The 16,884-nt window shown below is 48.9% G+C and overlaps 1 protein-coding gene across 1 annotated transcript; it reads right to left on the reverse strand.

The window, feature by feature from the left end:
• Positions 1 to 11,275: 11,275 nt before the first annotated feature.
• Positions 11,276 to 16,852, reverse strand: LOC116975636 (probable hydrolase PNKD). Its single transcript, XM_033024963.1, has 3 exons — positions 16,770 to 16,852; positions 14,644 to 14,881; positions 11,276 to 11,620 (listed from the first exon to the last, which is right to left on the reverse strand). The coding sequence occupies exons 1-3, from the start codon at positions 16,804 to 16,806 to the stop codon at positions 11,452 to 11,454; spliced, it is 444 nt and encodes a 147-aa protein (XP_032880854.1). The 5' UTR covers positions 16,807 to 16,852; the 3' UTR covers positions 11,276 to 11,451.
• Between the last annotated feature and the right edge of the window lie 32 nt (positions 16,853 to 16,884).

Genomic DNA, 16,884 nt, shown 5'->3' on the forward strand with positions numbered 1-16,884 from the left:
AAAGAGAGAAACAGCACACAGATGCTCCCTTCGAATCCACACCGACCACAAGCCAACCCTGTGTTAACCCAATGGTCATCTGTCCATTCCCTCCACGGACGCTGCCTGACCCGCTGAGTTTCTCCAGCACTTTGCGTCATGCCCTGTTACTAATCACATCCCCATCGAGATTCTACCCCCTCAACTACCGACTGAGACCAATTTGCGGGGCCCAGTTAAACCCACAAACCTGCGCCGTCTCTGGGACGTGGGAGGAAACCCACGCGGTCACAGGGAGAACGTGCAAACTCCGCGCACACGCGCATTCACACACACACACACATATTCACACACACACACACACACACACACACATATTCACACACACACACACACACATATTCACACACACACATATTCACACACATATTCACACACACACACATATTCACACACATATTCACACACATATTCACACACACACACACACACACACACACACTTACAGACAGACACACAGACAGACATATTTACACACACACACACACACATATTCACACACATATTCACACACACACACACACATATTCACACACACACATACAGACAGACACACAGACAGACATATTTACACACACACACACACACACACACATTTACACACCCACACATTTACACACACACACACACACACACACACACACACACACACACACACACACACACACACACAGTAGCCGAGGCCAGGATTGAACCAGGGTCTCTGGTGCTGTAAGGCAGTGGCTCTACCCACACCCCCACCTCTGACCTGACCACAGAAGGACATTGTTTACTGTTACATATATTTTATTTACCAGCGGAACATTTACAAGGCTGATTAAATACTGGAATTCTGTATAATATTGTATTAAAATGCTGTTGATTACAAGTTGTGGTGGTCTCTGAGAATTTACTGACCTGCTGCAGTGTCCGAGCCACTTCACAGGAGTAACAAGACTGTGCAGGCCGAGTCAATGGATATTTTTAAGGTGGAGATAGATAGGAATGGAATTTGCCCACAAGACCTCCAACAAGACTGTAAAGAGAATACAAGGCAAGTATTCACATACAAGGAAGTTGCCTTGGTGCTCCACCCACAAGTAACAACATGACATCCAGTGACAGTTACGAATGACTCAGAAAACACTAAACATTAATAATAATAAGACATTAATGATAAAACACCATTGATCAAGCATGTGAACCAACAAAATGCCAGATCAAAGGGAGGCTACAGATTTTTGGCTGTTGAGTAGAACAACTACTCGTGGATAAAAACTGTTTTTATGTCTGGCTGTGGCAGCTTTGACAGTCCGGAGTCGCCTTCCAGAGGGAAGTGATTCAAATAGTTTGTGGCCAGGGTGAGAGGGGTGAGAGATGATCTTGCCCGCTCGCTTCCTGGCCCTTGCAGTGTACAGTTCATCAATGGAGGGAAGGTAGCAGCCAATAACCTTCTCTGCTGATCGGACGATTCGCTGCAGCCTCCGGGTGTCGTGCTTGGTGGCTGAGCCAAACCAGACCATGATGGAGAAGGTGAGGACAGACTCTACGATGGCCGTGTAGAATTGGACCATCATTGCCTGTGGCAGATTGTGCTTCCTCAGCTGCCGTGGGAAGTACATCCTCTGATCAGCCATGATCACATTGAATGACGGTGCTGGCTCGAAGGGCCAAATGGCCAACTCCTGCACCTGTTGTCTATTGTCTATTGTCAAATATAAAAATCCCGCAAACCAGAAGAGCACAAGATCAGAGTTCGCCCAACACCTCCACTCGGTTCGCAATAACCAACCTGATCTCCCGGTGGCTCAGCAAATTGGAGGAGCAGCACCTCATATTTCACTTGGGTAGTTTACACCCCAGCGGTATGAACATTGACTTCTCCAATTTCAGGTAGTCCTTGCTTCCCCCCTCCTTCCCCTCCCCTTCCCAGCTCCCCCACAGCCCACTGTCTCCGCCTCTTCCTTTCTTCTTCCTGCCCCCCAACCCCCACATCAGTCTGAAGAAGGGTCTCGACCCAAAACGTCACCTATTCCTTCGCTCCATAGATGCTGCCTCACCCGCTGAGTTTCTCCAGCATTTTTGTCTACCTTAGAGTACTAGACCAAGGGGGACTCGTTGGGTCCCATCCCCTCAACGTGTGACTTTATTCTGACATGTACCCAAGTGCAGAGACTTTTATTTTGTGGAGTTCAGTGTCAATTTTCCTACGGGTAACCTTACTATTATGCATTACTATATTACTAAATGTAATAGAGTATTATATTACTGATGTGTATCATAACAAAAGTATATTATTACTAATGTGTATTATTACTAAAGTATATTATTATATTACTATAGTGTAACTGTATTACTAAATGTAAATGTACAATAGGTATTTAGCTATTACTATAGATAATCTTACTATTAGGTACAATCATATTAGGTACAAAGTAGACTATACTGAGTTGGTACACAAGAGCCATACGTGATAGGAGCGGAATTAGGCCATTCAGCCCATCAAGTCCACTCCACCATTCAATCATGGCTGATCTATCTCTCCCTCCTAACCCCATTCTCCTGCCTTCTCTCAATAACAATAGACAACATACAAAATGTGCAGGAGGAGGCCATTCGGCCCTTTGAGTACAGCACCGACATTCACTGTGATCACGGCTGATCATCCCCAATCAGTACCCCGTTCCTGCCTTTTCCCCATATCCCCTGACTCCGCTATCTTTAAGAGCCCTATCTAGCTCTCTCTTGAAAGTATCCAGTGAATTGGCCTCCAACGCCTTCTGAGGCAGAGAATTCCACAGACTCACAACTCTCTGGGTAAAAAAGTTTTTCCTCGTCTCCGTTCTAAATGGCTTACTCCTTATTCTTGTGAACCCCTTGTACCCCTTAAAATTGTACCCCTTAAAATGTGGCCCCTGGTTCTGGACTCCCCCAACATCGGGAACATGTTTCCTGCCTCTAGCATGTCCAAACCCTTAACAATCTTATATGTTTCAATAAGATCTCCTCTCATCCTTCTAAATTCCAGAGTGTACACGCCCAGCCGCTCCATTCACTCAGCATATGACAGTCCCGCCATCCCGGGAATTAACCTCATGAACCTACGCTGCACTCCCTCAATAGCAAGAATGTCCTTCCTCAACTTTGGAGACCAAAACTGCACACAATACTCCAGGTGTGGTCTCACTAGGGCCCTGTACAACTGCAGAAGGACCTCTTTGTTCCAATACTCAACTCCTCTTGATATGAAGGCCAATGTGCCATTCGCTTTCTTCACTGCCTGCTGTACCTGCATGCTTACTTTCAGTGACTGATGAACAAGGACCCCCAGATCTCTTTGTACTTCCCCTTTTCCCAACTTGACACCATTCAGATAATAAAATGCCTTCCTGTTTTTTTTCCCACCAAATTGGATAACCTCACATTTATCCACATTAAACTGCATCTGCCATGCATCTGCCCACTCATCCAACCTGTCCAAGTCACCCTGCATTCTCATAGCATCCTCGCACAGTTCACACTGCCACCCAGCTTTGTGTCATCTACAAATTTACTAATGTTACTTTTAATTCCTTCATCTAAATCATTAATAGCTGCGGTCCCCGCATAGTCACTGCCTGTCATTCTGAAAGGGACCCGTTAATCCCTACTCTTTGTTTCCTGTCTGCCAACCACTTCTCTATCCATGTCAGCACTCTACCCCCAATACCATGTGGCCTAATTTTGCCCACTAATCTCCTATGTGGGACCTTATCAAATGCTTTCTGAAAGTCCAGGTACACTACATCCACTGGCTCTCCCTTGTCCATTTCCCCAGTTACATCTTCAAAACATTCCAGAAGATTAGTCAGGCATGATTTCCCCTTCGTAAATCCATGCTGACTCGGACCGATCCTGTTACTGCTATCCAAATGTGCCGCTATCTCATCTTTTATAATTGACACCAGCATTTTCCCCACCACCGATGTCAGGCTAACTGGTCTATAATTCCCTGTTTTCACTCTCCAGCCTTTCTTAAAAAGTGGGATAACATTAGCTACCCTCCAATCCACAGGAAGTGATCCTGAGTCTATAGAACATTGGAAAATGATCACCAATGCATCCATGATTTCTAGAGCCACTTCCTTAAGTACCCTGGGATGCAGACCATCAGGCCCTGGGGATTTATCAGCCTTCAGTCCCATCAGTCTACCCAACACCATTTCCTGCCTGAAGGTGGATTTCCTTCAGTTCCTCCGTCACCCCAGATCCTCTGGCCACTAGTACATCAGGAAGATTGTTTGTGTCCTCCTTAGTGAAGACAGATCCAAAGTACATGTTCAACTCATCTGCCATTTCCTTGTTCCCCATAATAAATTCACCTGTTTCGGTCTTCAAGGGTCCAACTTTGGTCTTAACTATTTTTTTCCTCTTCACATACCTAAAGAAGCTTTTACTGTCCTGCTTTATATTCTTGGCTAGCTGACCTTCGTACCTCTTGCCCAATGGGGGAGGGGTGAAGAGGGAGCATAACACCGACCAGCGTGCCCCATCTACACTCGTCCCACCTGCCGGCGTTGGGCCCTTATCCCTCTCCACCTTTCGACATTTTACACCTTACACTCCAAAGACGTGCAGGTTTGTAGGTTAATTGGCTTGGTATAAATGTAAACTGTCCCTAGTGTGCGGGGATCGCTGGTCGGCACGGACTCGGTGGGCCGAAGGGCCTGTTTCCGCGCTGTATCTCTAAACTAAACTAAAAACGTTTCCTGTCAATATAGACACGATGTCTTGTGGCCGCATCAGCAGATGTTTCCTGCGCTGGGGAAGAGAGGCAGAAACAAGATGTTTAAAATTAAAATGAGAGGCTCTAACCCTCGGTGGGGTGGGCTGCTGGAGGCCCCACAGCAGCCTGGGCCTCCATTAGTGTGTAGGGAGGAACTGCAGATGCAGGTATATACCGAAGATAGACACAAAGTGCTGGAGTAACTCAGCGGGTCAGGCAGCATCTGTGGAGAACATGGATAGGTGACGTTTCACATAGTGCTGGAGTAACTCAGCGGGTCAGGCAGCATCTGTGGTGAACATGGGTAGATGACGTTTCAGGTCAGGATCTTTGTGACCAGTCTCAAGAAGGGTCCCGACCCAAAACGTCACCTATTCCATGTTCTCCACAGATGCTGCCTGACCCGCTGAGTTACTCCAGCACTTTGTGTCTATCTTCGGTATATACCAGCATCTGCAATTCCTCCCTACACACTAATAGAGGCCCAGGCTGCTGTGGGGCCTCCAGCTGCCCACCCCACCGAGAGTTAGAGCCTCTCATTTAATTTTAGACGTCTTATTTCTGCCTCTTCCCCAGCGCAGGAAACATCTGCTGATGCGGCCACAAGACATTTTGAAATAATTTGAAATAATTTAATTGCCACACAACCAAGGTCGGTGGTATTTGGGTTGCCAGCAGCGGTACAATAATAAAGAACACAACCACAATAAAAATTTTACACAAACATCCACCACAGCATTCATCACTGTGGTGGAAGGCACAGAGCTTGGCCAGTCCTCCTCCATTTTCCCCCGTGGTCGGGACCACCACCCTCCACAGCCGTTGCTGCGGGCGTCCAGATGGTAAGGGACAAAGTCAAAGTCAAGGTGAGTCCAGGATCGGCTCTTCCCAACCAGAGACCGCGGCTTCAGGCTGGTGTAGGCCGCAGGCCGGCGGTCAAAGTTTTAAAGTACCTGCCGTGTCGCAGCCGGAAGCACCGCAGTCTGCAGGGCCGGCGGTCGAAGCTCCCCTCCAGGGAAGATGATAAGTCCATACCACGCCCGCGGTAGAAGATACCACGCCCGCTGTCCATATAGACACCATCGTGTCTATATGGACAGGAAACATTTTTAGTTTAGTTTAGAGATACAGCGCGGAAACAGGCCCTTCGGCCCACCGAGTCCGTGCCGACCAGCGATCCCCGCACACTAGGGACAGTTTACATTTATACCAAGCCAATTAACCTACAAACCTGCACGTCTTTGGAGAGTAAGGTGTAAAATGTCGAAAGGTGGAGAGGGATAAGGGCCCAACGCCGGCAGGTGGGACGAGTGTAGATGGGGCACGCTGGTCGGTGTCGATGCTCCCTCTTCTCCCCTCTCCCATCGGGCAAGAGGTACAGAAGTGTGAAAACCAACGCACACCTCCAGATTCAGGGACAGTTTCTTCCTGGCTGTTATCAGGCAACTGAACCGTCCTCTCACCAACTAGAGAGCGGTCCTGACCTCCCATCTACCTCATTGGTGACCCTCGGACTATCCTTGATCGGACTTTATCTTGCACTAAACGTTATTCCCTTTATCCTGTATCTGTACACTGGATAGACACAGAGTGCTGGAGTAACTCAGCGGGTCAGGCAGCATCTGTGGAGAACATGGCTAGGTGACGTTTCAGGTCAGGAATGAAGAAGGGTCTCAACCCGAAACATCACCTATCCATGTTCCCCACAGATGCTGCCTTACTCCAGCACTCTGTGCCTATCTTTGGCGTAAACCTGCACCTGCAGTTCCTACACCAGTACATAGTGGACGGCTCGATTGTGATCATGTAGTCTCTCCGCTGACCGGTGAGCAGGCAACAAAAGCTTTTCACTGTACCTCGGTACACGGGACAATGAACTGATGGGCCCGTTTCCATGACGATGAGGAAGACCACAGGGATATCTCTGGTAAAGAGGGTGGGGTGAGGTTAACTTTCTTTCAGCTCAGTGCTCCCCTCTGCTGGTGTAAACATCTCACAACACCCTGGCCAACTCGTCCCTTCCCACCCAAACCACCCCCTCCCTCCCCAGCAACCGCAGGAGATGCAACACCTCCCCCTATACCCCCCCCACCCCTCGACTCCGTCCAAGGACCCCGACAGTCCTTTCAGGTGAGGCAGAGGTTCACCTGCACCTCCTCTAACCTCATCTCCTGTATCCGCTGTTCCAGGTGTGGACTCCTGTACATCGGCGAGACCAAGCGCAGGCTCGGCGATCGTTTCGCTGAACACCTCCGCTCAGTCCGCCTAAACCTACCTGATCTCCCGGTGGCTCAGCACTTCAACTCCCCCTCCCATTCCCAATCTGACCTTTCTGTCCTGGGCCTCCTCCATTGTCAGAGTGAGGCCCACCGCAAATTGGAGGAACAGCACCTCATATTTCGCATGGGTAGCTTACAGCCCAGCGGTATGAACATTGACTTCTCTAACTTCAAATAGCCCTTGCTTTCCCTCTCTCTCCATCCCTCCCCCTTCCCAGTTCTCCCGACTGTCTTTCTGATTAAATGTTATCTTTGTATGCCTTATTCTCACCTTCCCATAGCTAACATTGATCTATTAGAACCATATAACAATTACAGCACGGAAACAGGCCATCTCGGCCCTTCTAGTCCGTGCCGAACACTTACTCTCACCTAGTCCCATCTACCTGCACTCAGACCATAAGCCTCCATTCCTTTCCCGTCCATATACCTATCCAATTTATTTTTAAATGATAAAATCGAACCGGCCTCCACCACTTCCACTGGAAGCTCATTCCACACAGCTACCACTCTCTGAGTAAAGAAGATCCCCCTCATGTTACCCCTAAACTTATGTCCCTTAATTCTCAAATCATGTCCTCTTGTTTGAATCTTCCCTACTCTCAATGGGAAAAGCTTATCCTCATCAACTCTGTCTATCCCTCTCATCATTTAAAAAACCTCTATCAAGTCCCCCCCTTAGAGGTCCTTAAAATTATGAGTCAAAAATTATGAAAGTCAAAGCCCAAGCCAAAGTATTCTAGTCAGAAGACGGGTCTCGACCCGAAACGTCACCTTTTCCTTCGCTCCATAGATGCTGCCTCACCCGCTGAGTTTCTCCAGCATTTTTGTCGACCAATGATCCATTCTACATTCATCCCCTTTGATCTCTAATTTTCACACCTTGCCCTTCCATATCTCTGTGTGTCTCCCTCTCCCCTGACACTCGGTCTGAAGAAGGGTCTCGGCCCGCAACGTCGCCCATTCCTTCTCTCCAGAGTTGCTGCCTGTCCCGCTGAGTTACTCCAGCATATCTTGAGTTTGACTTGATTGTAGCTCAGTGCTTCCTCCTGCTGGTGTAAATATATCTCAATCCTCAACATGTGGCCATGTTTGTGAAGCTAGCCAGTCATTTGCAAAAGCAGTCACAAGTTCACAAGTTAAAGGAGTAGAATTAGGCCATTCGGCTCGTCGAGTCTACTCTGCCATTCAAGCATGGCTGATCTATCTCTCCCTCCTAACCCCATTTTCCTGCCATCTCCCCATAACCTTTGACACCCGTTCTAATCAAGAATTTGTCTATCTCTGCCTTAAAAATATCCACTGACTTGTGGCCTCCACAGCCCTCTGTGGCAATGAGTTCCACAGATTCACCACCCTGTGACTAAAAAAGATCTTCCTCATCTACTTTCTAAAAAAGCACCCTTTAATTCTGAGGCTGTGACCTCTGGTCCTAGACTCTCCCACTAGTGGAAACATCCTCCCCACATCCACTCTATCCAGGCCTTTCACTATTTGTTAAGTTTCAACGAGGAACCCCCTCATCCTTCTAAACTCCAGCGAGTACAGGCCCAGTGCCGTCAATCGCTCCACATTAACCAACTCATTTCTGGGATCTTTCCTGTAAATCTCCTCTGGACCCTCTCTAGAGCCAGAACATCCTTCAATAGACAATAGGTGCAGGAGGAGGCCATTCGGCCCTTCGAGCCAGCACCGCCATTCAATGTGATCATGGCTGATCATCCCCAATCAGTACCCCGTTCCTGCCTTCTCTCCATATCCCTTGACTCTGTTATCTTTAAGAGCCCTATCTAGCTCTCTCTTGAAAGTTTCCAGAGAACCAAATGGCCTACTCCTGCACCTATTGTCTATTGCCACTATCCTACACACACTAGTGGGCAGGTGCTATAGACCTGCACGGGAAGGTTGACGCTCCCGCCCCCACGAGTCTCGGGCAGATGGGACTCGTCAGCCTGGGAGAGGGAAAACTCTGATTTAAAACCTCCACTGCCTTGTGGCCATATCCAGTCACGGAAAAGGCTCCAGGGGTAAACCTCAAGAAAATCCGGAGTCGGAGCCCCTAAGGCAGTTTGTCGTTGTCTACAACCTCGCTCTGGCAGCTCCTGCGACGGCCCTGGTGCCAAACTGTAACGGCCCTGCTGTTCCTTTGGATCGATCAGCGACGTGGAGAGGGGGGACGTGCTGCATGAGCAACAGCCTTTCCTCCATATTACATCGCCCAGGCTTGCATCCGAGCAGGATGCATCACCCATGGTCAGTCATGACCGAGAGGGGCCTACCTACCCGCACACAGTAGGGACAAATTACATTTACACCAAGCCAATTAACCTACAAACCTGCACGTCTTTGGAGTGTGGGAGGAAACCGGAGCTCCCGATCTCATTGAAACATATAAGATTATTAAGGGCTTGGACACGCTAGAGGCAGGAAACATGTTCCCGATGTTGAGGTCCAGAACCATGGGCCACAGTTTAAGAATAAGGGGTAAGCCATTTAGAACGGAGACGAGGAAACACTTTTTCTCACAGAGAGTGGTGAGTCTGCGGAATTCTCTGCCTCATAGGGCTGTGGAGGCCGGTTCTCTGGATGCTTTCAAGAGAGAGTTAGATAGGGCTCTTAAAGATAGCGGAGTCAGGGGATATGGGGAGGAGGCAGGAACGGGGTACTGATTGGGGATGATCAGCCATGACCACATTGAATGGCGGTGCTGGCTCGAAGGGCCAAATGGCCTCCTCCTGCACCTATTGACTATTGTCACCCGGAGAAAACCCATGCAGGTCGCGGGGAGAACGTGCAAACTCCGTGCAGACAGCACCCATAGTCAGGATGGAACCCTGGTCTCTGGCGCTGTGAGGCAGCAGCTCTACCCGCTGCTCCACTGTGACCGCCCCTAATATAGAACAAATGAATGAATGAATGAATGAATAAGCTAATCTTGGGCGTGTTCAGTGGAGTTGCAATGTAAATATTCACAAGCGCTGACTCAAAACCGACACAGGCAAACACATTTAAGAGTCACTTTAAACTTTAATTACAATCATACTATTGTAAATAATTACATCCGAGAAACAGTATTGGCTATGGTTTCACCGTAAGTACTGTGGAAGTGGGAGCTTCAATGTTCTCTGGAGCGATGGAGTTAAACAGGTAGAAATACAAGCTGGAATCAAGTACAAAGTGCTGGAGGAACTCAGTGGGTCAGGCAGCACCTGTGGTGGTTGGGGGGCGGGGGGGTGGGGGGAACAGGCAGACGGGGTTTCGGGTCGGGACGCTACTTCAGACTGACGTTCCACCAACCTGATCTCCCGGTGGCTCAGCACTTCGACTCCCCCTCTCATTCCGAATCCAACCTTTCTGTCCCGGGCCTCCTCCACGGCCAGAGTGAGTCCCACCGCAAATTGGAGGAGCAGCACCTCATATTTCGCTTGTGGATAAAAATGCTGGAGAAACTCAGCGGGTGAGGCAGCATCTATGGAGCGAAGGAATTGGTGACGTTTCGGGTCGAGACCCTTCTACAGACCATATTACGCTTGGGTAGTTTACACCCCAGCGGTACGAACATTGACTTCTCCAATTTCAGGTAGTCCTTGCTTTCTCCCTCCTTCCCCTCCCCTTCCCAGCTCTCCCACAAAGCCTACTGCCTCCGCCTCTTCCTTTCTTCTTCCTGCCCCCCCCCCCCCACCCACATCAGTCTCGACCCGAAACGTCACCTATTCCTTCGCTCCATAGATGCTGTCTCACCCGCTGAGTTCCTCCAGCATTTTTGTCGACCAACGATCTATTCTACATTCGTCCCCCTTCGATCTCCCATTTTCACACCTTGCCCCTTCATATCTCTGTGTCTCCCTTTTTTGTCCGCCTTCTCGAGCTGAAAGGTGCACAGACGCTGCCTGACACACCGAGTTCCTCCAGCACTTTGTGACTGTCTGTGATACCAACTGTTCAAGAAGGAACTGCAGATGCTGAAAAATCGAAGGTAGACAAAATTGCTGGAGAAACTCAGCGGGTACGGCACCATCTATGGAGCGAAGGAAATAGGCAACGTTTCTTCAGACTGATGTGGGGGAAGGGGGGGCGGGGAGAAGAAAGGAAGAGGAGGAGCCCGAGGGTTGAGAAGGGGAGGAGACAGCAAGGGCTACCGGAAATTGGAGAAGTCAATGTTTATGCCGCTAGGGTGCAGACTGCCCAAGCGGAATATGAGGTGCTGCTCCTCCAATTTCCGGTGGTGCTCACTCTGAACATGGAGGAGGCCCAGGACAGAGAGGTCAGATTCGGAATGGGAGAGAGAGTTGAAGCGCTGAGCCACCGGGAGATCAAGTGAAGCAGAGGTCCAGAGGGCTGATTGTACAGGGGGGGGGGGGGGTGGGGTGGTGATCCAGAGCTGCCCCCTCAGCCCGTACTGCTGGTGGCGCTGTGCTGACGGTACCTCTCGCTCCGGTACTCGCCCTCGTTGGCGACCTTCATCCTCCGCCGGGCCTGCACCTGCTTCAGACGGTTCTTGTCCACCTCTCGCTTGACCAGCAGGAAGCTGATGACGCCCGACGGCAGGCCAAACAACCTGTAGCGGGGCGGGATGGGGGGAGGTGGTCACAAACGGGGAGTGATGGTCAACGGGTGCTGTTTTTGAACCAAAAATAAATGTTATCTTATAGACAATAGATGCAGTAGGCCATCTGGCCCTTGACCCGAAACATCACCCATTCCTTCTCTCCAGAGATGCTGCCTGTCCCGCTGAGTTACTCCAGCATTTTGTGTCTATCTTAATAAACAATAGACAATAGGTGCATGAGTAGGCCATTCGGCCCTTCGAGCCGGCACCGCCATTCAATGTGATCACGGCTGATCATCCCCAATCAGTACCCCGTTCCTGCCTTCTCCCCATATCCCCTGACTCCACTATCTTTAAGAGCCCTATCTAGCTCTCTCTTGAAAGTATCCAGAGAACCAGCCTCCACCGCCCTCTGAGGCAGAGAATTCCACAGACTTACAACTCTCTGTGAGAAAAAGTGTTTCCTCGTCTCCGTTCTAAACGGCTTACCCCTTATTCTTAAACTGTGTGGCCCCTGGTTCTGGACTCTATAAGGCGCTGGTTGCTACTCCACATTTGGAGTACTGTGAGCAAATCTGTGCGGCTCTGGAGAGGGTCCAGAGGAGGTTTACGAGAACGATCCCAGGAATGAGTGGGTTAACATATGAAGAGCGTTTGACGGCACTGGGCCTGTACTCGCTGGAGTTTAGAAGAATGAGGGGGGACCTCATTGAAAATTACAGAATAGTGAAAGGCTTGGATAGAGTGGATGAGGAGAGGATGCTTCCACTAGTATAGTATATCTTTATTGTCATTTTCCTGAGTACTCACATACCCAGAGGAAACAAAAAAACGTTGCTCAACCAGTGTCCATTCAGTGTGCAGTAAAAAATAAATAGAAATAAAAATACATATATCATGAACAAATTAAACACTCTACTCTCTACTAAACATCAACAGGCGTTCCGATCGGCAGCGGCACGACAGTGGCTCTGCTGCAGTGTGTCCAGGTTGGTGGTTGGTGCGCGATACTTTGGCAGGGGGCAAAGTCCGTTTATCAGTCTTATAGCCTGCGGCAAGAAGCTGAGGAGCATCCTGCTGGTTTTGCAGCTAATGCTCCTGTATCTCTTCCCAGATGGCAGGATGGAGAATATGTGATGCGATGGGTGGTAGGGGTCTTTGATGATGGAGATGGCTCTGCTGATATCTCTTCCTGTATATGTCCAGCAGGAAAGGGAGTGGAGCACCAATAATCCTGCTAGTGGGAGTGTCTAGGACCAGACGGCACAGCCTCAGAATTAAAGGGCGCTCTTTTTGAAAGGAGGTGAGGTGGAACTTCTTTAGCCAGAGGGTAGTTAATCTGTGGAACTCATTGCCACAGACGGCTGTGGAGGCCAAGTCAGTGGATATTTTAAGGCAGAGATAGACAAATTCTTGATTAGGTGTCAAGGGTTATGGGGAGAAGGCAGGAAAATTGGATTAGAGGGCAGAGATCAGTCATGATTGAATGGCAGAGTAGATTAGATGGGCCGAATGGTCTAATGTAAAGCGCCTTGAGTATTAGAAAGGTGCTATATAAATCCCATCCATTATTATTATTATTAATTCTACTCCTATAACTTGTGAACTTAATCAATTATTTACTGTTATCAGGCAACTGAATCATCCTACCACAACCAGAGTAGAGAGCAGTCCTGAACTACTATATACCAGCGATGTTACAAAACTTACCTTCAGCGGCGCTGCAGTTCTGCCACCACTGGTCGTGTGCACGACTTTGGCGCCTTTGAAGGGGGGGGGGGCGGGATTAAAATGCCGTTTTCTCCTGCCTGTCGGAGGCAGATTTCCTCGGGCTGCTAGCTCCTGAAGAAAAATTGATCCGACTTCCGTTGCCGATTTTATTTTTGTTTTAAATCGTGAGACAATTTAATCATTTGATTAAAATAAAAAGCGACTTCTAACATCCTCAACGCCTACAACGTGGCGGAACGCATGAATGGGACAAAACAAAGTGTAAGTTGTTTATTTTACATATAAACTTGCTTCCTGGGATGGCTTTAATCAAATTTTACGTTGCGAAAATGTGATTTGGGCCCCATATGAACCGGCAATGTTTTTGCTGCCGATATGGGGTTCAAATTCACCGCAAATGCAACGTTCCAATCGATCGCGTTCCAGAAAAACCTACTCGCAAGATGATTTAAATGCTCTTTTTTTTTGGACAATCATGTCATAAGAGCATCGAAGTCCCATGTATTGTGCAAAAAAAATAATTTAAAAATTATATTGAGTGGATGTTTCTAGATTAATTTATGGGAATTAAACATCAAATTCCTTCCATCTAGCATATGAATTCATGACAGTGAGATTTAAAAATCATGTTATATTGTCAATTCTTGTGTGAATGGGATTAGTTTGTTATTTGGATACTTCCTTTTCTTTGGATATATCCTTTTCTTAAGAAATGGAATCTACAGGACATTCTCAATGGGAAAGTAGTGGGCAGAAAGGCATGTCATGCGTGGTTTGAAGAGCAAAAACTTGTAGTTTACAATGCCAAAATTGAAAAGTTGAGGAAAAACAAGGTGTACAGAGTTGCTTATTGGTTACAATCTGAGGAGTATGATGAGGCTACTGATTATGATATTCCAATGTACCAGCTAGCAACTGATCTTCTCCATAAAGACTTGGTCTTTTGCTAGAAATTTGTAATTTATTTACCTATCTGTTACTGACTTACAGCATATAATACAATAATATTAAAGTTCTGATCTGGAAAAGATCACATTTTTGAATTTTCAAGGCAGTCTGGGTGTTTATCGGGGTACTGATTGGGGATGATCAGCCATGATGACATTGAATGGCGGTGCTGGCTGAAGGGCCGAATGGCCTCTACTCCTGCACCTATTGTCTATTGATAGTGTTAGTGTGCGGGGATCGCTGGTTGGTGCGGACTCAGTGGGCCGAAGGGCCTGTTTCTGCGCTGTATCTCTAAACTAAACTATCCTACAGCAACCGCCTCCCCTCCGCCCCCACACCATTCCCAGCCTCACCAGGCCAGCCCGATCTTGCCCATCGGGTTCTTGGCTCGGCGCTGTGGGATGTACTCTGGGAGCCGGGACTCCGGACCGCCCGGCGGCTCCTGTGCTCGCAGTGCCGGTCTGCTTCCGCGGTTACAGTGGATGGATCTATCGGCGAGTGCCGGCATGCTTGTTGCCAGGCGACCACGGCTGGGCAGGGCGTGGCAAGAGCCGGTGCCAGGGCCGGCAATGGCGCGGCCGAACCAGCGACCTGCGGGGAGGGAAAGCAAATCACAACGTGTTACAGACGCTCCGACAGCCAGCAGCTCTACCCGCTGCGCCACTGTGCCGTCACCCGCCCATGCCCACCAAGATATCCCATCTGAGCTCTGTGCGTAGGAAGGAACTGCAGATGCTGGTTCACACCGAAAACACAACATGCTGGAGTAACTCAGCGGGCCTGGCAGCATCTCCGGAGGGAAGGAATGGGTGATGTTTCGAGTCAAGACCCTTCTTCAGACTGTCAGGGGAGAGGGAGTCTAGAGATATGGAAGGTTAAGGTGTGAAAACGATAGATCAAAGCAGATGCTGAGCAGGGAAATATAGAATGGTCCATTAGAATAGTTCAAGCTGCAGATGCTGGTTTACAATGAAGATAGACACAAAATGCTGGAGTAGCTCAAGGGGTTAGGCAGCATCTCCGGAGAAATATGATATGGGTGACGTTTCGGGTCGAGACCCTTCTTCAGTCTTAACATGAACAGGAATTTTACTTCCAAACATTTCTCCAGAGACGCTGCCTGACCCGTTGTGTTACTCCAGCATGTTGTGTCTATCTCCCATCTAAGCTAGTCCCCTTTGCCCGAAGAAGGGTCCTAACCCAAAACATTGTCTCTCCACAGATGCTGCCTGACCAGCTGAGTTCCTCCAGCACTTTGTGTTTTGCTCGAGATTCCACCAGTCATCGGGTCACACAGCACGGAAACACCCTCTTCAGCACAACATGTTCATGACCAGCAACATGTCCCATCTACACCAGTCCCACTTGCCCGCGTTTGGCCCATATCCCTCTAAACCTGTCCTAATCATATACCAGTCCAAATATTTGTTTAATGTTGTTATTTTACCATCTACTACCTCCTCTTATAGCTCGTTCCATGAACCCAACACCCTCTGTGTGAAAACAATGCCCCTCTTATTCCTATTAAATCTGTCCCTTCTCACTCTTGGGTGAGTGGGCAGATGCATGGCAGATGCAGTTTAATGTGGATAAATATGAGGTTATCCACTTTGCTGGCAAAACAGGAAGGCAGATTATTATCTAAATGGCGTCAAGTTGGGAAAAGGGGAAGTACAATGGGCCCTTGTCCATCAGTCAATGAAAGTAAGCATGCAGGTACAGCAGGCAGTGAAGAAAACAAATGGCATGTTGGCCTTCATACCAAGAGGAGTTGAGTATAGGAGCAAAGAGGTCCTTCTGCAGTTGTACAGAGCCCTAGTGAGACCACACCTGGAGTATTGTGTGCAGGTTTGGTCCCCTAATTTGAGGAAGGACATTCTTGCTATTGAGGGAGTGCAGCGTAGGTTCACCAGGTTAATTCCCGGGATGGTGGGACTGTCATATGCTGAGAGATAATGGAGCGGCTGGGCTTGTACACTCTGGAGTTTAGAAGGATGAGAGGGTATCTCATTGAAACATATAAGATTATTAAGGGTTTGGACATGCTAGAGGCAGGAAACATGTTCCCGATGTTGGGGGAGTCCAGAACCAGGGGCCACAGTTTAAGAATAAGGAGTAAGCCATTTAGAACGGAGACGAGGAAACACTTTTTCTCACAGAGAGTGGTGAGTCTGTGGAATTCTCTGCCTCAGAGGGCGGTGGAGGCCGGTTCTCTGGATACTTTCAAGAGAGAGCTAGATAGGGCTCTTAAAGATGGCGGAGTCAGGGGATATGGGGAGAAGGCAGGAACGGGGTACTGATTGGGGATGATCAGCCATGATCACATTGAATGGCGGTGCTGGCTCGAAGGGCCGAATGGCCTTCTCCTGCACCTATTGTCTATTGTGGCCAACCTCCTCCCCCCTGCATCCTTCCCTCCCTGTGGTGGACACGGACAGCAGGACAGGACGGGCTGAAGGGCCTTTTGGGGGACATTTACCTCGCAGCAACGACCCGGTCCTCCAAGCCGCCGCCATCGCGGTCCTCCTCTGTCCCGGCGTGCCCCGCACGCATGCGCACCCACAGCCTGCCGCCGCAAGGCGTGGCGGGAGTTG

This window comes from Amblyraja radiata, chromosome 7 (assembly GCF_010909765.2).
Source record: "Amblyraja radiata isolate CabotCenter1 chromosome 7, sAmbRad1.1.pri, whole genome shotgun sequence".
Classification (NCBI taxonomy): Eukaryota; Metazoa; Chordata; class Chondrichthyes; order Rajiformes; family Rajidae; genus Amblyraja; species Amblyraja radiata.